General features: G+C 35.9%; 2 protein-coding genes across 2 annotated transcripts; one reads left to right on the top strand and one right to left on the bottom strand.

The window, feature by feature from the left end:
• Positions 1-334: 334 nt before the first annotated feature.
• LOC125821127 (peroxisome biogenesis protein 5) lies at positions 335-14,194 on the bottom strand. The gene is made up of 15 exons (XM_049500534.1): positions 13,864-14,194; positions 11,932-12,060; positions 11,695-11,851; positions 11,026-11,219; positions 9,775-10,023; positions 9,093-9,215; positions 5,777-5,941; positions 5,207-5,403; positions 4,453-4,699; positions 3,540-3,624; positions 2,716-2,825; positions 2,184-2,408; positions 1,546-1,611; positions 966-1,060; positions 335-872 (listed from the first exon to the last, which is right to left on the bottom strand). Exons 1-15 carry the CDS (start codon positions 13,975-13,977, stop codon positions 794-796), a joined length of 2,235 nt encoding a protein of 744 aa, XP_049356491.1. The 5' UTR covers positions 13,978-14,194; the 3' UTR covers positions 335-793.
• A 2,495-nt stretch (positions 14,195-16,689) lies between these two features.
• On the top strand, positions 16,690-22,655 carry LOC125821158 (COP9 signalosome complex subunit 6a-like). The gene is made up of 9 exons (XM_049500569.1): positions 16,690-17,034; positions 17,340-17,428; positions 20,197-20,290; positions 20,591-20,652; positions 20,749-20,827; positions 20,974-21,066; positions 21,415-21,515; positions 21,813-21,868; positions 22,273-22,655. The coding sequence occupies exons 1-9, from the start codon at positions 16,749-16,751 to the stop codon at positions 22,352-22,354; spliced, it is 942 nt and encodes a 313-aa protein (XP_049356526.1). The 5' UTR covers positions 16,690-16,748; the 3' UTR covers positions 22,355-22,655.
• The last annotated feature ends 197 nt before the right edge of the window (positions 22,656-22,852 follow it).

The following is a 22,852-nucleotide window of genomic DNA, read 5'->3' as shown; positions in this document are numbered from 1 at the left end:
TTTTGTTCAGCTATGAGCTTCTGATTCACTCCTGGTTGCACATATCTAGTTTTTCTTGCCATTTATCCTGTGTTTTATTATTTTAAAAATTCAGTTTGGTGTGTTTTGAACTTTGTTGCTTGTGTGACTGCGATGATAATTCATGTCCTGATGTCCGCGCCATATTGACTATACATTTACAGCTCCATTGCAGAAGCAAGACAAACGTAAGTGACGAAGAATAAACATCTGAATTAAATCACCTTTTACCTCTTTGGCAGTGTTCAGAGTTCTGTTGAACAAGAAAAGTGAAGAACTCTGTTGGTTTGGTGAAGGGTTTCCTCACTCCCAAATATAACACGAAATAATCGAGGAATTTCCCTGGCTGATACCAGGAGATAACATTTCATGAGATACGACAACTTTACACTAGTTGTTACACTTACTTATTTCTCTTTGCAGCTTTATATCTTCAAACCCCCACCCCAAACCCACCTTCTCAACAGTTTATTATTCATTACATAACGATTTCATTTCTACAATACAATCACTGAATGATGGCAGATGTATAAGCTTGGCTCTATGCTAGTTCCAGACCATTGTCATGTCCAGCTTAATCTTCTAAGTTCTGATCTCAAGGGGATAAACAATATTATAGCTTGCAGGTGAGGGATCCAATGAGCTACAAAAGCAGTGAATATAATTATTGCAAATCAAGTTCACAAGGTTGAAGAGGATGTGAATCTTGGAATCCTTGAAGACGAGGGAAATCAAACGCTTCTACTCTCATATCAGCATTTAGGACCAAAGTATATCACAGAGGGAATTCCTTCTGGAGAACATCAATATTCCGCGAGTCACAAGCTTCCAACATATCATTTCGAGATGCACAGCTGCCAAACAAAATAGGATTAAACAAAAACTCAGTTAATGAAACTGCAATATAATAGTGCTACACAAGGAATTTTCATCATGTGATGTTGTACCTCAGAGATATTCTCAAATATTGCCAGGCATTATCTGCTTTGGGATTCATTGCTAGTGCCCGGACATAATAACGGATGGAATCCTCATACATACCCTGTATGCAAAAAGAAAATGTTTAAAATTATACGCCATGGACTTCTATAAACAAATGAAACAAATTACGCTTGAGATATAAAAGAAATTTTATTTTTCTAGATGAAAAGAGAACACAGCATTGCACTGCAAATAACAGTCAGGAACTTGAGAGAGAATGTTGCAATTAGATGTCTCTTTGCCTTCTTTGTTCTGGGAAACTATTGATATAAAACAACTTCATGATTGGAATTTTGTTTTTTGAGGGGGGATGAGTGAAACAACTTCATGATTGGAATTTTTTTTTTCTTTTGGGGGGGGATGAGTGAAGCAACTTCATGATTGGTATTTCTGCACTCTTCAGCACAAGATTATGAGGACTTCATCTAGAACCGCGCAGATAATACCAGAATCACAACCAAAGTTCGAAAAACATGCTTACTACTATTAACTTGGGAATGAAGTGTACAAGTGTGGCTTATAACTTCCAAAGGCATAGAATATCACCTGGTTGGCATAACTGATGCCCATGTTTGCCCATGCACGTACATAGTTAGGCTTTATATCTAGCGCCTGAGAATTAAAATTGAAATGTCAATAAATCAATTGTTCTTCAGAAAAATCTACAGATATGGATATACGCACACACAAACAAGATGGATGATACAAAAGAAGAAGGCAGCATATGTGACAAAATATAATGGTGGGGATCTACCAAAAACTTCTCCATATCTCAAAACAGTAAAGTTACAGCTTCATCCGTACCTAAGATTCTATACTTGCTCTATTGAACTATACATCTACAAGGAGTTCAAGTACACATCTAAGTGCATAAGAAGCATTCAAACACGTATTTAAAAGATTCAGTTCCAAGATAGCCACAACAAGCTCATCTGATGGGTAACATCTTTCAGTTCAACACACTATCATACTGCTACCAATCCTGGGGAAATTACATTGTAAGAATTGCAAAGAGTCAACACTAAGAATATCCACACACTTGTATTAGCAGGGTCAATATGCAAATCATAGGTGCCTTCTTGTAAGGTTGTAAATAAGCAACAAGTTAATATATCAAGGAGAATTCACCATCAGATGTCCAAAATAGAGGAAAATGAGTATTCATTAGGTGAAATGAAGAATACCTGCTGATAAGCCAATATTGCATCAGAACTCTGCACACTGTTAGCTTGTGTTGCACCAAGCTTATTCCAGAGTGAGTAGTCCCTAGGTTTGAGCTCTAGTGCTGTCTTAAAAGACTCTATAGCTTTGTCATATTCTCTTGATAGATTGTATAACACCCCAAGTACAATGTGTACGTCAGCATCCTCAGGTGCCATTTTAGCTGCATCTGTAAACAATCCAGCTACCTGTATCACATAAAAATAAACATCTCAGTTAGTTGCCCTTCATTTACAATTCCTATGCTATGGCCTCCTTCCGTTCTCCGATCCCGACAAAAGAAAAAGAGTATGAAGAAGAAAGGCAAGAAAGAGATAGAATGAGTAGATTGGCCACAATAGCGAAAACTAGAGCTACATTTTAGTACTTTCAAGTTTAAAATGAACCCTCAACAACATTCAGCAATTGGAATACTTCAGCATCGTATCCACCTAAGGTGAGAAGGAGAACATGGGAGGGGAAAGGTAGGAAGAGAAGCTAAATAAGGAGTCTTACATCAGCATGATAGAAAGAAATGGGCTGCTCCTGAGGCGCAATACTCCCATACTTCGGGTGGTGGCGTAACCAACTATACAAATACTTCAATGCAGCTTGTTGCTCCAGTTCTGGACAATTACAAAATAGGAAAATAATATCTTTTTGAATAAGCTAGAATTAACAATCCTTAAAGATAAAAATTACAGACTACGTGTAAAATCAGGAAAACTACAAAATCTAATAAAAGAGTCACTCTCTGGATGTTGTTGTGTTCCTCATGAGAATGAATGTCCATTGCCCAATCATGCTATTTACTTATCATGGAGCAATTTCTAAACTCAGTTTGAGACTAAAAAAAGCAATAAATCTAGAGGGCCAATGATAATGCGAATGTAATCGAACTTTAAAACCACTACAAAACAAAGTTGCCTCAATGCTCCACATCATATGAATATATTAACTAAACAATAATACTCTTGATCTTCTCCTTATCAAAAAATTAATACTCTTGCTCTTCTATTTATGAAGTTTCTAAATTACATTTAGCAATCATTACTAGGAACCTATTTCACACAAGTAGCAATAATGTTTGAACAATATCCTATAAAAATTTAGGCTGATCTTATTTATTTTTTCCAATATGAACCTCAGACACTCCCGTCCAAGAGTCCACGGTGGCGTTTTTTCCACTTTGCTCCTGTGGCGCGACTTAGTACTCCAATCTCTTAGTTGAAGGTGGATGGTCCTTTCTACTATGCTTCCCTCACTTATAAAAAATAGGCACATCCACTACAATTTCTCACTTGAAATAATAAGCAATCTCCATTGAACTAACTACTTACCATTTGTATGACTTACTCCAAGGGAAAGAAGAACTTCCAGATTTGCAGGATCAGCCTCCTGTGCCCGCATCATTGCAGCTATAGCCTGTGAAAAGATGACTATGATGTTATGCCTTACCAACATATTGAGTTGAGCATTTTTTAGCCAAGGAACACTAGACAGAGAAGGATCCAAATCATTAAACATATCAACATGAATCATTGTTGCATTGGTTTCAGCACCAACTCCTCACATTTGCTTCAAAAATTAAATGGTTAATGCTACTTAGGAAATAAATTATTTTCAGTATTAGGTGATCTCCGATCAAACAGCAAAAGATGGGAGAACTCAATTCACACAATTCTTCAGGCATCACAGACCATTATAACAGTGAAACAACTAAAATCGCAAGTTCAATAGGTGAGACTGTCTAATAGAGATTAAGAATCAAAATCATAGAACAGATAATGGTTTGAGCTTGATTCAGGGGAACCTCGCAGATTCAAGTGTCTTTTATGCCAAATACCATTTGGCAACCCAACAACAAACTGCAAGTGAACCCTTCTTACAATGTTATCTAATATATGTAGGGTACTTCTATCATTCAACAAGAACCAGACAGGCAATTTAGGCGTTTGACCATCTCAGGATCTAGAGGCTTCAGGGTTGTATCATAACTGCTAAAGCAAAATTTGATACGAATATAACTAATGAAGAAAAGATCTTGTATTGTAATCAAGCATGTCAATGTTCTATAACCTCTTCTTGGCATAGGAAGTTTTTAATTTGGAACACTGGGAGAACAGAAATGCAGTTACAGTTCATCAACCACACCCAGGAATTTGATCCCTTTGCAGATAAAACACATATGGAAATGATTCAAAAAAGATACAGAAAGATTAGTGAATGAAGAATGGCTAAACTATTGTTAACCTGTTGATCATCATCGTTTTCAGCATGTGCTATGCCAAGTAACCTCCAACCCTCAGCATTTTCAGGGTTCTTCAAGACTTCAGCCTCCAAAGCAAGAACTGCTTCACTTAAGAGACCCTTACGAAACAATTCTTGCCCTTCTTTTAAAGGATTAGGATGACCAACATAAGGGTTCAGATCAGAGAACACATAAACTCCCCTTGATGCGTCTGATTGCTGCTTGAGAGCAGCTTGCTCATTCATATACCTGTTAGAAAATGGTAGAACCAAGCATAAAAGTCAGGGAAATGTATGAACCTTGCATAGCGGTAAGGAAAATCAAAAGAAACAACGGATAATAGGGTTGCCAATTTCTGCCAGGAAAAGACATATTTAAAAAAAAGGATAAAATAAAAGAAATGGGAAAATATAGGGGGAAAGCCTCAGAAAGAGGGAGGTACTAACAGGGATTTTAGGGGATAAAGGAGGAGGGGCTTAGAGTTCCCCTTTCCCCTTTCAAAACATATTTTCCTTATAAAAAGGGCAAAGAACAAGAAAAGACAGACATGAGTAAATGATGGATGAAAAGCATAATATCACCACGAGAAAGACGAACAAAATAATAGGAGAAATTCTTTCAAAACAGGTGATTCATGGGCCTCATTTTGGAAAATCATAATATGCCAAAATAACAGTTACAAAAATTAGTATTTGGAAATGTATCACGAATGGAGTGCCAGATAATTCATATTTTCTCGAGCATGGCTAAACTTACTCATCATAAGCCTCTGCCCAACCATCAGCAGAGGTTTCACCAAATGCTCCCTCAGCAACTTGACGCCCAAATTCATCTGCCCAATCATCATTCACATTCAACTTTGAAAATTCACTTACCCACTCATCATTTACAGATCCATGCTGCGCACGTTCAGCAGAAAACTCATTCACCCACCCTTGTGGTCCACGAGAAAGCTGAAAACAATAGATGAAGCGTACAAACATCAATGTGAAAGGACTTCCTGATAACATGTTAAAGGAGATTCAGCAACCACAATCATGTTTCAAACCGCATACATTAGGTGTTCTCCACATAGAGTAATAACAACTGCCACAAAACTAGTCAACAATTTAACAAGGAAACCTCCATATAGCTTAGATTATCTCAAAGCATTTTAGATGAGGAAATTCCAGGTTCAACAGATTTAAACGCATCTCATACTCATGACTCATGAGATCCTAGATGAGACATAACCCACAACTTCTGGGATAAGATTAACACATTCAATGCTTTAATCCATACATCCAAAAAAAAAAAAACCAACACATGCAATGAACTTGTACTTGCCTCCTCATGTGCAAACTGGTCAGCCCATGATTGACCTCCATTATGCTGCTGTTCATATTCTGCTGCCCAATCCCCAGAAGAAATTGTAGCAGGCTTGAATTGATTTTCTTCAATAGAAATTTCACCACGACTCATCTTGGATACAAATTGGAGAAATTTGGAATTCTACATGAATTATTGAACCAGTCATATACTACTGCAGGTACAAATGCAACTAGCAAACAAACAAAAGTGAACCAATGAACAGAAATATTTATCTGCTAACATCTCCTCCACTCGATATATTCCACTCAATTTGTTAAACAACCCTCATTACATAGGAAGTATGTCCTTGTGATAGTTCAGGTTAGCAATCAGTTTCTGATTTACTTGATATTTAGTAGTCACCATTTCCTGATACAGACAGAATGCCACCTGTGTGAGGTAGTTCACATCTAAGTTGCTCGGACTCGGGTGCGGGTATCCGAGACGGATGCGAATCCGAGAGTCGGATTCGGCAAAATTTAAATTTTAAGATTCGGGGGTGCGAATCCGAGTATGGATACGGGTGCGGGGATACGGCTAATTGGTATACATGGTATATATAATATAATGTGTAATATATTATATATACATAGTATAGTTGTTTATTATTTTTAGCGTACCTCGAAAAATAAATTATATCAATAACAACAATAATAATATATCTAGTATAATCAAATAAGTGGATATATATATATATATATAATAAAATATTATTAAAAATATTTATGAAATATATTTAATAATGAATTGCATATTTTGGTATAATTACATACAAAATAAAAGGAGTATAATTGTTAAAGAAAAGAGAGAATATAATAAACATTAAAAGTATTAATTTATTTTATAAATATAAAAGGACACACTTATCTAGAGAAACCCTCAGCCATTAGTTATCTTTTTCAAGAAAAGTTGAAAAGACTTTACTTTTTCAAAAAAATAAAAAAGTTGTACTTCCTGTACTTTTTCAAGAAAAAACTCCTCCTCTTTCTTCTTCTCTTTACTTTTTCAATGAAGAACAAACTCCTCTTTCTTCTTCTTTTTACTTTTTCAAGCTTCCTACAGCTCCGCCGCCTCTCTGAAGAGGTCGCCGGAAACTGATCTCTTTTTCCCCAAAAAAAAATTTCGGCTCTGGTCAAAGTGTCCGGATCGGATTGACCGAATCCGACACGCACCCCGCACCCGCACCCGCACCCGCACCAGTGTCGCGTCGAGACGGGTTCGCCTTCAAAAATGAAGAGTCCGCGCAACATAGGTTCACATAGCCGATCCTAAGCCTGAAAGGAGGCTTGTAGTCATGAGATATTGCAAAAAACGTGATTTCAAATTGCTTCTAGGTGCTTGTTGTGCAATGAGGCAGGAGAGACAAACAATCATTTATTTCTTCACTCCTCACAGTTGTGGTCTTTGTTCCTCAGTTTAACAGAGACCAGTTGGTTAATGCCTGAGCATACCTCAGATCAGTTAAGCTGCTGGAAGTAGCGGTGGAGAGTAATCCCCTCCTATATTTGGGGGCAATTGGAAAGAAAGGAATGGGAGATGCTTTGAAGACTGGGCCAACACTACTCAGAAGATCAAATGAAACAACAAGCAACTTCCTATTTTTGGTGCAAGAAACATTGTATAGAAGAAGCTGAACAGGATAGATCTTTTAGGCTCACTGTAATTAGTTACTTTTTGCTTTAACACCTTTTTGGAGGTCTCCAGCACAATGAGGGTTGTAGTAGGCTAGCAGCGCAAAATTAGTCAATTTATAATGAATCCTCACATAGTACTATAGTAGATACCATTGGGACGTGCTCACCTAGGCACACGTCACATTGGCACCCAGGTGTGATGAAGAATAAGCGAAGTGTTCTATGAGGGAGCATGAGCAAGGGTTCCCGCATCATGGTCAATTGTAGGAAAAGAAGTTAGTTTCACTGCATCAGCATCCAAGTGTGGTGCAAAATTGGGAAGGGTCCCCACCTCATGGACGAGTTTGGGTAAATAGGCGGACCCGGCCTCATCCACGCGGATGTAATGCAAACTAAGAAAGAGTTCCGCATCGTGGGTGGATGAAGATAAAGGAACTAGTCCAAGAGAGAGGGACTCAGGTAGGCAGCTGGAGTATAAGTTTTTTGCGAGGAAGTCGACGGAAATATTGGATACCTTAATAAAATGAGACTCAACATTGTATGCCTACAGAAAACTAAATGGACAAGGCAAAAGTCTGGCTACAGAGAGGGAAGAAAGAACATAAATTATGGTATTGTGAGATCAATGAAAATAGAGATGTCGTGGAACTATTGTAGAACCAGGACTTGTGGATAGAATAACCTAGTTTAACTCTTGTATGGGAAAATGAAACAATCAATGTTAATAAGTACATATGCTCCACAAATTGGATTAGTTTGTGGAATCTAAAACTAAAATTTGGGAAAATATGGACAACTTGGTTCGGGAATCCAGGCAACCAACATATCTTTTTAGGGGGAGACTAAATGGTCATGCGGATAACGATAGTTAACACTTTAACCTAGAACATGAGGGATATGGTTATGGAAATAAGAACAATGAAAGAAAGAGTATCCTAGAGTTCATTTTGGCTTATGATTTTTTGAGAAGAATTTTAGCTTATGATTTAATTGTAGCTAACAATATTTAAAAAAAGAAATCATCACCTAATAACTTCTTAAGTATGAGGGTAGTCATAGTAAAATAGACTTTATCCTTATTGGAAGTGTGATAGAACCACAAGGATTGTTAACCAGGAAAAGCAAAGACCACCCAACATATGTAAAGCATAAGTAGAGAGTGCAAAAGGAGCCACCTTGTAAGCAACCGAGAATTCAGTGGTGGGCGTTGAAGGGAGCTAACCAGCTAGTGTTTCTAGAAAAACTATAGGAGGGAACATGAGACTTAAAGGGGGATGCAGACATCCTATGGAAGAAAATGTCAAGTTGCATTAAACGTAGCAAGTGAAGTGTAGCTTTAGAGGGTAGAAGACATGATGAGGCCCTCTTTTTCATGAAAAGTATGATGATCTTTTGATACATAAAGTTACTTCAGACGTCCCTATTCCATGCACAAGAAGGTGTAGACATATGAAACTTTTAATTAGACAAAGGAAGCACATGTCGAATAACCATGATGAACTTAACAGTTGATCAGTTCTGGTACTATACTATGCCCTTAACTTGGGGTGGTCCCAATTACCCCACAAGCTTTGATAACCGGTCATAGTACGCACAGAAGAATGACAACATTTATTTAAGCAAACAATAAACACTAATGATAAGCCTTAGCACAAAACCTGAAATTTTGGGTCACTGTTTTGAGCTAATGTATGGGCCAACATACGTGTTTGTTCCATTGCTGCTAGATTAGGAATATTTGCACCTCTCATTTGACCAATCATTCCAAGTTGGGATTGCTCCTGCAATAGTTAGAAATTGTACCCATAAAAAACAGATAACAAAGAAAAATGAGAGTGAGGTAAAGGGAAATTGGAGAGAGAGGGTAGCAGACATCATCAGTCCCTCTGACATGTATGTGATATCAGCCACGCCTAATTAAAAAGATGAAACGCAATTAGCCTTAAAGTGTTCTCTGTGCATGCTCCCAGATATTTGAATACAGGATAGTCTGTGCTTCCACTCTCTCAATGATTTTGTGTGCGCGTAGGTGAGCGTGTATGTTTCTGTATTGCTTCTATATAAGGATGCTTTAGTCTATAACTGCTAAAGAATACAAATGCTATATACATAATTAGTATGATCTCTCTAATCCACCTCCCACCATATGTCCATCTATATGTAACTGTACTCTCTACTCAGCTCGGATGCATTCTGTTCAGAAGTTCAATCTGACAGCTTAATAGAACTCGTATCCAAATTATACATATTTTTTCAGTAAAGATCCAAATATTCTATGATGAATATAATTCCACCGAGCATGACAATATTCATAAAGGTAGATTCTTCTCTTTATCTTACATGCTCAAATTCAGATGCCCAGCCATTAGAACCATGTTGTTGTTCAAATGATTGGGCCCAAGCATTGGGGTCAGCATGTCCTACTCGGTTCTGTGCAAACTCATTAATCCATCCATCTGCAACATGAGGCACAGGTTTCATAGCTAATGACTCATTCCAATACTCCTCAAGCTCGGGATATCTTCCAGGCACAGGGCCCCTTGCCCTAACATGATTATCAATTTCTAATGAAGACAATAGAGCATTAACCTGATGAATAAGACAGTTAGTTAGCTATGTAATAGTTATAGGAAGCAAAATAGATAAACAACAGTGAGCACAGACGTATTTTGGCACATTTGAATAATTGAAGGACCAAAGCAACACAGTACAGTATTACCGTTGAAACAACACTCTTTCCTCTCGCTCATCAAACCATAGTATTCTGTCAGTGGAGTTGAAACAACAATTATTGTTATTTCTTGCTCATAAAACACATTCTTCTCAGTCCTCACATCTGTTTGGATTTCCTAGTTACCTATCAATTTCCTTCTTTTTTTATCAAGTAAAAAGTATTTTCATTTATATACATGGCATAACGATCATATACAAGAGTTATAGCAAAAAGTAGAGAATTTACAAAAAGATACGATTCTCTACAAACTCCAACCAATCCTCTATACATCAAGGACTTTTGTGTGAGCACCAAAAGAAAATAAGGGAATGAAGACTGCTTCTCAACTGAGAAAAACTCGACTCTACACCTTCAAAAGCTCTCCTATTTCTCTCTCTCAAAACAACTCACATTAGCACAAGTGGAACCATATTCCATGCCCTATCAATTTCTTTTTTACAGTCCAAAAGAGATGAGACAAGACTTTGTGTAACTGCGATGAGTTCGGAAAGGCTAAGACTTAACAAATACATATACAAAATCTCACAACTTAATAATGAATTCTGATGGATGGAAAATACAGTTCGCAAACGTCATTATTCACACATCACATCACCAAAGAAAGCTACTTTTTTCCGTTTTGGATATTTACTTTGAACAACCAGACGGAAGAGATAGTTATTATTTATGTCTTCCATCAACTAACCAATGTCTACTTCTAATACCACACTAGATTTCTGGTTCGAAAAAAGGTAAAATTTGTTACAAAAGACTGGTGAAATTTTTTTCATGGATATCTGAAATAGTTCAGAATTTAAGACTGAATGATAGTACCTCAGTGTCAAAATTAAGTAGCATTACATAGCTAGAAACCAAACCTGTCCATTTATGAAGTCTTCAGTTTTATCGGCAAAAAAATGTCGGGCCATGATCGTGCTACGGTCCCGTATGCATTGCTTGTCACCTTCTGATAAACCTAATAATGGCAGTGAAGCAGGACGAAACGGAACGCCACCATGACCGCTGTTGACAAACGAGTGCAGAAAGCTTGACAATACTTGTTGTGGAGGCCCTAGATTGGGGAAAAGGCAATCAAACTCATATGAACATACAGCAAAGTTTATGAAATTAGTTCCTCATATCATACTATTTTCTTCACACATATTTGCAATCACCATGCACATAAACTTATCGATATTCACTAATTATCCAACAATAAAAGGAAAGCAACAAGTTGGAAATGTGAAATGCCATCCAGGTACAAGTTCAATCCTTTCCTCAGATGTGCCTTTTACCAATATGATAGACGATATCGATATCTATCATGTCCTTTGAAAAAAGTTGAAGTACAATAAAACTCGTATAGGCTTTTCAACAATCAAATATGAGTATCCTCCATCCACGGTATAATTCACACACACACACATCCGGGAGTCTTCTACTACAGTTTTTCAGTGCCATACTGACAAATACACACAACAACCCATTTGCATATTAATCGTGTTCAAATTCATAAAAGTAATGATTGAAGAGACTGTTTAGTGTACCATTCAAATCTGGTTGAAGCCGAGCATGCTCCAAAGGGATGTTTGTCATGTTCTGACTTCCATGAGCAAAAGGAAGTTGAGGCCTTTGTATCTCATCCCAAGCATCAGCGAGCCTATTTTGATCAGCAGAACGAAACCCTTGAAGGAATTGGGAACCCTGAGAAAGTTGTATTACAAATGATTAATGCACTCAAAGTTGGATCCCTCCTCAACCTACAAGCATCTATATGCATTAACCTGAATATTAGGCTGAAGTGGATGTTCAAACTCTGATCCTGGAAGTGAAACAAATGGCTCTTCAACACCCGCAAGGAAGTTGCCATTGGACGATGTAGTTACTGATGTAGGGATCTCTTTTAGCCTCTCCTGTTAGACAGATGAACCATTAATCAAGTTAATGCAAGTCCATAACACATCTACACACAATACACTTTGAACCTAAAATGCCATTTTTTTTCATGACAAGGGAAACCCACAGCCGCTACCCTTTGGGTGCACACAGGATAAAACCCCCGCTCCTATGCAATAGCTCACAAACCACATAGAAGAGGTAACCCACACTAGGCAAGCCCGGTGCAACGAGCTCGACCCAGAAGACAAACCCCTTGCTTTCGCTGGCAAGGGGTTTCGAACTTGAGACCTCCAACATGGAAGTCCCAAGCCCAACCATTGGGCCACCCCGAAGGTTAACCTAAAATGTCATTTAAGCCAATACAGACTTAAATTTGTGTCCTTCTCAGGCTATTTCTGTCCACAAAATTGTTCAATATAGATACATCTATGTAACCAATACAATTAACAACTATGCTAATGCTAGTATAGAGTAGACGTTAAGAGACGCCTATTCCCAGTATAGAGTAAACATTGAACTCAACTACAGAAAGCTCCACTGGGATTCACAATTAGCAAGTTAAACTAATTCATTAGCAATTTACTTGAAATGCGTATCAAACAACTAGCTAGAAAAACATTGGTGAAAGAATTACTGTGTGTATGAGATTTTATATCAATCAACTGCACCCTAATCCCAATAATATACATCCTTTTCAGTCTGAAAGTGGTATAAATAAGCTGCTTGCTTATATATGCTCCAAGATATCATAGTTATCAGTCACTTCCCAGTCAAGAATCATTCAAAAGAGAAACCAAACAATAACCTTATAGAGGTTTACATTGTTGAGTATTTATAGGTACTTCAACCCAAAATAAGTGGTGTCCCTATTAGAATGGACTAAACTCAACTACATAAAGTTCTGCACATATTCACAATTAGCAAATTGAAAAAAATCAGCAATTTAAAGGAACACGTAACAAACAAGCAGCTAGAAAAACACATGTAAACAAATTTCTTCATGTATGAGATTGTATATCAAATAATCAATCAATCAATCAACTGCACCTTAAACACAATAATATATATCCATTTCCTCTTATTCAGTATTAATAAGCTGCTTGCTTATATGCTTCAAAAATACCACAGTAGTAATCACTTCCCAGTCATAAATTATCCTAAGAGCAATCAAACAATAACTTTATCAAGATTTTCTCAGCTGAGAATCTATATGTGCTTCAACCTATAGAAGAAGTGATGTGCCTATTAAAGTGGACTAAACTCATCTACACAAAGATCCCCACAGATTCACAATCAGCAAATTGAACTAATTCGTCAGCAATTTAACGGAAATACATAATGTTGGCGTAATAATGCTTAAAATCGAACACATAACAAACAAACAGCTAGAAAAACATTTGTGAATGAAATTCTTCGTGTATGAGACTGTATATATCAATAAATAAACTGCACCTTAATCTCAATTATATACATCCATTTCACTCTGAATTCAGTATTAATAAGCTGCTTGCTAATACGCTTCAAAAATACCACAGCTATAAACAATAACCTTATCTAGATTTTCTCTATTTGAAAATCTATACATGCTTCAACGACTAAACTCAACTCAATTAGCAAATCTAACTAATCTGTTAGCAATTTAACACGAAATACGTAAAAAAAAAAGTAGATAGAAGACATGGATGAACAAATTTCTTCGTGTATGATATTATATATCAATCAATCAAGTACAATTTCATCTTAATAAGAATAATATACATCCATTTCGGTCCAAATTCAGTATCTGTTTCACGAAGGAAGAGAGAATTATGATATACCTGAGTCTTAGATGATGAACCGATGAGTGCGTTAGCGAGAGCACCAAGTGGATTAGAAGAAGAAGAGGGTTCGCCACAACTAGGAGCACCGGTGACCAAGTCTCTCATCGCCATGACTTTGTTCGAGTTTTCTTCCCTCTTTTGTCAGTATTATATGATATTATACGAAAATTGTAGTCGATTGAAGGGAGGAGAGATGGTGCCGGCGGTGAGGAAGACGACGGTCGACGGAGGAGACGGTGAGGTGTAAAACTTGTTGTGTAGTGATTGTGTGGGGTAATAATATAGGGAAGGGAGTCGTGATTATTTGTGATAGACATAAATTGGGGTTTGGTCGATTTATCCGCTATTGCCTATTGGGAAATGTGACCAGCAGGCTAAAATTAAACTTTTTTTTTAATATAAAAAAATTACTAGATCAGTGAGTAGAGTGTTTACGATTTTGATAAAAATCAATTCAAATCCAATCAAGTTAATCAAATAAAATATAGAAATAATTGAATCAAACTGGCAAATTATATACGTATTTATAATTACATACTTATAATATTCTTTATGAAAGTAAAAAATTCAAAATGGTTACTTGCTTGCAAGTAGAAATGTATGTCAGAGAGGAGGAGATTATTTATCTTTTTTGGTTTCACGTATATGGGTGTTTGTGGCAGGTTTTAGGATGGGATTATGAATGTCACTAATTTTTTTGGGCATAATACATAATGTACTCTTTAACTTGACCTCATTTTACGTTTATGTCTTTCAACTTTGGATATGCACAAGTAGACACTTAAACTTGTATAAAGTTGAACAAGTAACGCATGAGTCATACATGGCACAATACACGTAGGACAAAAAATGACATGTAGGACATATGTGTCTATTTATTCAACTTTATACAAGTTTAAGTGTCTATTTGTGAACAACCAAAGTTGAAGGGAATAAATGTAATTTGAAGCTAAGTTAAAAGACATATTTATGTATTATGCCAATTTTTTTGTCTAGGCTAAAAGTGATGAATTTTGAAGCTTTATTCCCAAAAAATTGAGTGGTCAAAAGTTCTACAATGTTAATCGTTCTAACTAATTTTCTTTTTCGAATGATTAATAATCAAATCAAATCGAAACATTATCCATAACAATCAGACGGATGAATGTATATCATATTTGGTTTTATTTTATTTTAAAAATTAATTAAATTTATTTAATTTTGACCAATAACCGACTAGATTTGACTCGCGAATACCGCCACGTATAAGTAGCAGTTGTTATTAGGACTTAAAAGGATTCGTTTATGTTGACTCCTCCTGTCCTACATATCTTAATTCGGCTTATTTTGAATAAAAGTCGTGTAATTAATTGAGAAGATATTGTTTCATTTGTGATAATTACAAATAAGTCGTCATTTAAATTCGGCATAATACATAAACATAATCCTGAACTTGGCTTCAACGGACAATTATGTCCTCCAACTTTGAGTGTGCACAAATAGACACTTAAACTTGTGTAAAATTGAACAAGTAGATACACGTGTCCTACATGACATAATACATGTAAGACGCCACATAGGACACAAATTTTCATATAGGATGAATGTGTCTATTTGTTTAATTTTATACATGTTTAAGTGCCTACTTGTGCACACCCAAAGTTATCAGCTAACGCCAAGTTATGGGTCATGCTTATATATTATGTCTTTAAATTCATGTCGTGAAATCAAAACATTCATAAATGATATTGACACCTAAAAATTGCATTTTATAGACAATGTTTGTGATAAGGTCAACAATCAAGTCATTACGAAAGTGTTTGAGATCTTCATCAATTATTACTCAACAGATATATACATGAGTAACTAAAAGTCTTCGTGAAGCGGAGTTCTAATATTCTACGAAAGTTGCTTCTTGTGATCTACTCATTATACCCATCACTAAAAATATAGTGTTCTCTGATGCTCTTACGGGTCATTTGGTAACTAGTTAGGAGAATAGTTATTCATGTATTAAATCATGCACAAGTAATATATAGCTATATACTATGTTTAACAATTGGTAAGAATTATGTATAAAATTGATACTTGTTTGATTTGTACTTTAGAAACGTATATAATTAATACATATATAAGCTACAAGGGAATCTATGTATAATATTATGTAGGATATAAGATGGAACAACAAATACATAAATAACAAATCCAACATAAAATAATACAAAAAAAATATATTCATAACTAATTTATGTATTATTAATACATGTATAACTCTAACCAGCTATCAAACGACCATTAAGCGGACGTTGAGTAGCTGGTTAGAGTTATATATGTATTAGTGATAAGAAAATTTTATGTATTATTTTATACACGTATTAGTTATTTATGTACTATTTATTCTATCTTCTATCATGTATAAAATAATATAAGATTACATCATAACTTTTACATGTATTAGTTAGGTGAATTTATAAATTGTAAGTCAAACATCATATTAATATTATATATAAATAACTCACTCCTTAACTGGATACTAAACATGGTACTCCTTCCGTCTATCTTTACTTGTTCACTATATTATTTCGAGATATCTAATAATACTTATCAAGTTAATAAAATCAACTAATTTTTCTATCATGTTTACATTAATTAAACACGATATAATTATAAAATCACATAGTATTTTGATGGTTTTAATTTGTGTATTCTCGAGCCACGTCTATAAATTTAATTATATTGTTTTTTTTTTAGTTTTAGTGAAAAAACATAAAGTTAATTATATTGTTTTTTTTTTTAGTTTTAGTGAAAAAATATAAAGGACTATTTATTGTATTTTTTTCGACAATCGACCATCAAAGAGTACAAAAAGAAAGAGAACGAAGAGAAAATAGTAGTGCTCTACAATGGCGTCCTCATCCAGCAGCGGCTTAACGTTCAAGCTCCACCCGCTCGTTTTACTCAACATATCCGATCACTACACTCGGGTCAAATCTCAGGCCACCGGTGCCGATGCCGGTGCCGGTTCCAGCGCCGGCGCCGATTCCCCTCCGCCACCGCCTAGGGTATTCGGTTGCGTCATCGGTGTACAGAGAGGCCGAACAGTTGAGATCTTCAACAGCTTCGAACTTCTTTATGATCCATCTACTCACTCACTTGACCGTGCCTTCCTTGAGAAGAAACAGGAGCTCTGTTAGTTTATTCTTTCCTTAAATGTTATGATTCTATACAAGGAGAATTAGGTGGAGTTTGGACGATTTCTCTGATTGCATAAACAATTTTTACATAACATTGTTAAAATTTTCTAATAAAGTTGTGCTTGGATGATGTATTCTCATTGTTTTTCTCGTCCAATGGTCATGTTTGAGATTAAACAGTAATGTATGGGCGGAAAATCCTTCCAACAAAGTGATGTTAGATTTTTTACACTCCACCTAAGTTTCCCTGGATTGTTTTGGTGATATGATTGATATACTAATGTTGGCAATTTTGAGCAGATAAGAAGGTGTTTCCTAATTTCTATATACTGGGATGGTATTCAACGGGGAGTGATGCTCAGGAATCAGATATGAACATTCACAGAGCTGTGAGTTCTTTTTCTTTGCCTAAAGTAGTGCTTATTTAATGCATCGGTTCATTTAGATATGGAATTATTTTCTTATTTATATGTTACATTTGTGGTAGTGAAGTGAAATAATAAACTAATAGTATGTGGCAAAATCGGATCTAGTGGAAAGAGCGAATTACACCATGACATGTGGTGAGACTGAATATACGAAGGAACACCTGCCGGTGATCCGGGGAGAACTGAGAAGACTCTCCCCGGTATGGCATATGAAGCCTTAGACACCTGCTCAAGCGGGATGTTTGTAGCCGGTCATCTGAGAGAAGCCTCACCTGGAGAAGATCACCTTACAATTAACCTCGGTAGATCAATAATCAACCTTGAGCCGCGAGCCTGCATGCCCCAATCAGTTTCAAGTGAGGCATTTAAGTATAGTCACGCGCTATGTGATAATCTTTTCAGTACCCAAGCGTACTGTAGTTTCACATTGAGTTGACAACTCAGTTATTACAGCTACACCACGGTCATAAAAAAAACTTAGTTTTTGCACCTATAAAAGGAGGTTTTTGGAGCTTAGAGAATGATGTGCAGAAGATTAAGTTGAACGTCATCTTACTGCTATGTTTTTGGTGTAATCAGCTTTACTCTAATGATACTGTGTGTGTCTATCATAGATGTTCTAGATTCTTTATAGCCATAGATGTTCTAGATTCTTTATAGCTAGAGAGGAAAGGCACTAGAGCTCTATTGTAAATATGGTTTCAGTACTTCCCACGTACTGTTTTGATCCTTGATATGATACAAAGTTACTGATTTCAAAAAGGAGGTTTTGCGGAGAATAGAAGACATTAGAAAAAATCCCAAGAAGCTTGTAGTTATTATCTTGTCCCCCCCCCCCCCCCCCCCCCCTCTTAGTATCTCCGTGAAAGAGGCTTTAATACCCCCTTCCCTCATGTACTATACATCTTCTTTGGGACGATCTTATTCTAAAATTAGATCACGACTTTGGCCCTTTTAGCCTAAAGGAAATGAACTCGATCAGTCTTAGGCCCACTTGCCTTTAACCTCTTTTCACAAATTCAACTGTTAAACAAAATGACGATTTTTATGGAAAACAAGTTGATAAGTTAGTTTCATAAAAGAAAAAACACAACAAAATTTAATATTTTGAATGGTGTAGTTAAATGAATTTGAAGCCCCAAAACAAAAAGAATGTAAATTATGTGATAGAAATCTGGACAAGGAAGTATTGTCTCATATTCAAGTTATTTCTTGTTTATGTTTTTCTCTTTTCTGTTCAATTGTGTTTGCTCAGTAATTGAAAGGTGCGAGTGAACACTAACTCTGCATGTTATAACTATCTTTTTTTTTTATGTTTCTGATTCTTCATCATCTAGACTTTAATGTCTATCCATCTGGTGTGCATGTATTCATTCATGTCAAGTAATATCTCTCTTATGGGAAAACGGACTGGGTTTGCCTCCCAGTTATTTGATGAACTACTTAATTGTCTATACTAAGGTCGTCAACTTCTACAACCTTTGGATATTAAATATAGTAGTAGTTTTGTAAGGCTATAACGGATTAACCCAATCTAAAAAATATACATTTGCTACTGGATATAGTAGTAGTTATGTAAGGCTACAACGAATTAACCCAATGGAAGAAACATACTCTTCACTAGATAGTTGATAAATGCATGCGAGAAGATGCTTATATGAAAAGGGTAAAATATGACTATATAAATGTGATGCTTATTAATGAGTTTATGTTTGTGAACTAGAAGAATTATGTGTCTTAGACATGGGTATGCACTATGCCTTTATTGTTAGTTTTGTTTATATTAGGTTAAGTGAAGTTTTAGAAATTGAGAATAGGATATGAATTTGGACACTACATGGACTATACATGCTGATAATTCATAAAATCTGTAAAAATAAAGAAACAAACTGTGTATCTATTTCTGTGGGAATGCAATTTTTCTTTGATAAGTCAATTCTTAGGGTAAGATACCAATAGCATGCTGAGTAAAAGATGCTGACACCCATATCCCTGGAGAAGTAGTAGCCTTCTAGAGATATATAGGAGATACCATAGCATCACGCTTTCTAGGAGTTCCTTCTTGGCTAATGGTATCCTAGCTACTTGCTAAACTCAAGGTCTAGTGTTTGAATGTTCTTTTGGGGAAAAAGTGGCTATGATGCTCTTCTGATCATAGAGAAATGTATCCAGGGCTTGAGATACAAATAACCGTGTGAGGGAAAGTAGCCAAGGAGTAAATGAGGAAAAACAACTGAAAATAGTAAGTTGTTGAAATTGTCAATCTATAAGCTGGAAGCATCCTCTATCAAAGCATTGAAGCAGCATATACAATCCAAGCACCATACCAGGTGAATAAGCTGCCTTGGCACTTAACAGCCTGAAGAATATTGTGTACTCTGTGCATTGGGGAATCAGCTAAGCAAGTGCTGTATGCTTCTTAAAACTGTGCTATAGGTTAATTCAATTTGCATATTTTTGACTGTATTCTCCTCGAGATCTTCTGAATTCTTTGATACATACTTGTTCTTTGGGTGATACTAGCTGCCTATAATCTGGTGACTAGTTCCAGCTTGTGATATTCCATTAGTTTAAATTGTAATAATATCTCCTTTTCTAGAATGTGTTGAGAATGGCATCTAGGCCCGTGATTCCAGAATAACTTTATTCTGCTCTCTAGATGAATATCTACATTTGCTTTTCCTTCAGTTTTTGTCAAGGCATAACACTAGCATATTTTGTTGTATCAGTTGATGGATATCAATGAAAGTCCTTTGTACGTTCTTCTCAATCCTTCTATCAATCATGCACAGAAGGACTTGCCAATCACTATCTATGAAAGTGGTACGTGTATATTATTTGTCATATTACTGATGCTCTGTCATATTACTTGTATTATCTCCTTTTTGGGTGGCAGATAACATATTTTATACAGAGCCTTCCACCACGACCCTCATTATTGTTCTAACCATTTCTCAAATGATTTTGGGGTTTATGCCTTGTGTGCCAAACCATGATTCATAAACTTTGTAGAAATTCCAATTAGAATATCTTCTTGTGTCCATCTTTTAAGCTCCTAAAGTTACTGATGAGAATTTACTGGTTTCTTTTTTGTGTTTTGAAACTATTTATGGATACTCAAAGAGTTGCATATCATTGATGGCATCCCACAGCTTATTTTTGCCCAAGCAAGCTACACAATAGAGGTATCTCCTTGTGCATTTATCATATCATCTTCTCCACAAATTCTTCGGAACATCTAACAAATTCGTTCTCACTTGCAATACCTGACTGTTTACTAGACCGTTGAAGCTGAACGGATATCTGTTGATCATGTTGCACATCTTAAACCATCTGATGGAGGCTCTGCTGCAACTCAGTGTGAGCACCTTTAACTTCATTTGTCTTCGCAAAGCTCAAGCTTTTATTGATGCTTTATACAAAGTAGAATGATCTTACCGTTGCCCTAACTTTTTAGTGACATGGTTTGTCTATCATTTATTTATTTATTAGTTCTATTTGTGCAGTGGCTGCGCACCTTACCGGCACACATAGTGCCATCAAGATGCTGAACAGCAGAATTAGAGTGCTACATCATTATCTTCTTGCTATGCAAAAAGGTATCCAGTTTTGGCTAGAAGTTGAACCTACATTCTAGTTGACTGTCGAAGAAGTTCCTTATTGTGGAAAAAACACTTTTAAGTTTTCTGGGAGAATACTCACCACGAAATATAGTTTTAGATAAAACCTGGATACTAGTTGACATATATATTTTGCATCTGAAAGTCTACGATGCTTAGATAGCCTCATGAACTATCCTAGTCAAGAAAATGTATCATTACTTGAAAACTGTTTTTGGAGAATGTTAGTCTCACAAACTTTTTCGACAATTAACATGGAAATGGAAGAGAATATTTTTTCATGGTGCAGTGGCTGTAGAGTTTTAATGTCTTCCCTGTTGGGTGTAGGTGAAATTCCTCGTGAGAATTCATTGCTCAGGCAGGTCTCCAGTCTTTTAAGAAGATTACCAACAATTGAGTCGGAGAAATTTCGAGATGATTTCTTGATGGTAGGTGTTCTTTGACCTTGTTATTGGAGTTGACGTGGTTTTAGTAATGTTGCCTTTCAGTATTCTCTCTTTTTTTTTTCTTTTTTTTTTTAAACTTTGGAGTTGGAAATGTCTTTTTATTTTCAGGATATTTTTTAAGAGTTTTTTAATAAGACTTTCATCAGCTTCAAATAATTACTATGTAATTGCAACGTTGGAAGCTGCTAACTAGAAATTTTCATATTTGTTCTAGGTCCATCAATCAGCTTTTGCCACTTTCTGATTCTATTACTTTATTTGCTCTTTTCTTGTGTGCAGGAATATAATGACACATTGTTAGTTAGTTACCTGGCCATGTTCACCAACTGCTCTAGGTATGATGTCTAAGGCTTCTTGCACTAATGCTTTTGAGATTTGTATAAGTTGTTAACTCTTCTTCCCCTTTTACTCCTTTTATTTTTCATTGTTAAAGAAATATCCAAGATTATTGTGTTGACAATAGGGCTAAAGTTCAGATAATAATGGTTTTTGCCGAAGTTGCATTAAGTTTAAGTGGGAATGCAGATAAAATTGAGGTGTCCTGTGAATTTGGTTAAGATATCATATATAAACTTACCGCAGCCTAAGATGGCAGGAGTTTTGTAAGTTATATTTATTGACAAGCAGGAGAAACAGTTCCCTTGGCCATCTCTTGTATATATTTTTTGTTTGTTGGAATCCTGTTTATTAAGAGTCAAATATAATAGGATCTAAATTTTTTCTATTTTCTTCGTTGCAGTACAATGAACGAGTTGGTTGACAAGTTCAACACTGCATATGAACGGCATAGTAGGAGGGGCGGGAGAACTTCTTTTATCTGAAAGTTGATATATCTCCAATATTGCCTTTTTGTGCTATTTATTTCCTGCAGTAGTTACAGCATCGGCGAGTTTAGGTATCCCATTCATGAGGATATAGGAATCATTTAGTAGCTTCATTTTTCTTTTGCTTGTCCTTTGTGTTAGCCTGCCCATTTTCGTTGATTCTTGTGTTGCTATCATAGATATGTAGAAAATGGCAGATGTTTTTGGGTAGAAAAGCTTTTAATTAAGCACTATGGTATTTTCCTGCTTCCTTCTCTGCAGTAGTAATTTTATTTAAGGATTATTCCATTTGTCATAATATAGTATAGAATTTGAAAGAATTGTGTTGTGAGTTACCCAAAAAAAAATGTGGTGAAGGGGTTATATATATGGTGAGCCAGTGTTGATCCATTAACTTTTACGATTTGTTTGTTTACCTTTCAATTTAGAGATAATGGTTAAAAATATACTTAGAAGTATTACTGTTTTGCAAGTTTTTTACTTGGATTATTAGGT

Source organism: Solanum verrucosum, unplaced genomic scaffold (genome assembly GCF_900185275.1).
Source record: "Solanum verrucosum unplaced genomic scaffold, falcon-dt-bn FXZP01000222.1, whole genome shotgun sequence".
NCBI classification, from domain to species: Eukaryota; Viridiplantae; Streptophyta; class Magnoliopsida; order Solanales; family Solanaceae; genus Solanum; species Solanum verrucosum.
The sequence above is the reverse complement of the archived record's forward strand: the minus strand, read 5'-3'. Positions and strand labels throughout refer to the sequence as shown.

Excerpts from the sequence above, each read along its gene's own strand:
- LOC125821127 (XM_049500534.1), bottom strand. The coding sequence starts at position 13,977 with ATGGCGATGAGAGACTTGGTCACCGGTGCTCCTAGTTGTGGCGAACCC. Across the intron at positions 10,024-11,025 it reads AAGACTTCATAAATGGACAG|GTTAATGCTCTATTGTCTTC; the intron begins GTTTGGTTTCTA and ends CTTATTCATCAG. Across the intron at positions 9,216-9,774 it reads GGGCATCTGAATTTGAGCAT|GAGCAATCCCAACTTGGAAT; the intron begins GTAAGATAAAGA and ends TAACTATTGCAG.
- LOC125821158 (XM_049500569.1), top strand. The coding sequence starts at position 16,749 with ATGGCGTCCTCATCCAGCAGCGGCTTAACGTTCAAGCTCCACCCGCTC. Across the intron at positions 21,516-21,812 it reads TTCGAGATGATTTCTTGATG|GAATATAATGACACATTGTT; the intron begins GTAGGTGTTCTT and ends TCTTGTGTGCAG. Across the intron at positions 21,869-22,272 it reads ATGTTCACCAACTGCTCTAG|TACAATGAACGAGTTGGTTG; the intron begins GTATGATGTCTA and ends TCTTCGTTGCAG.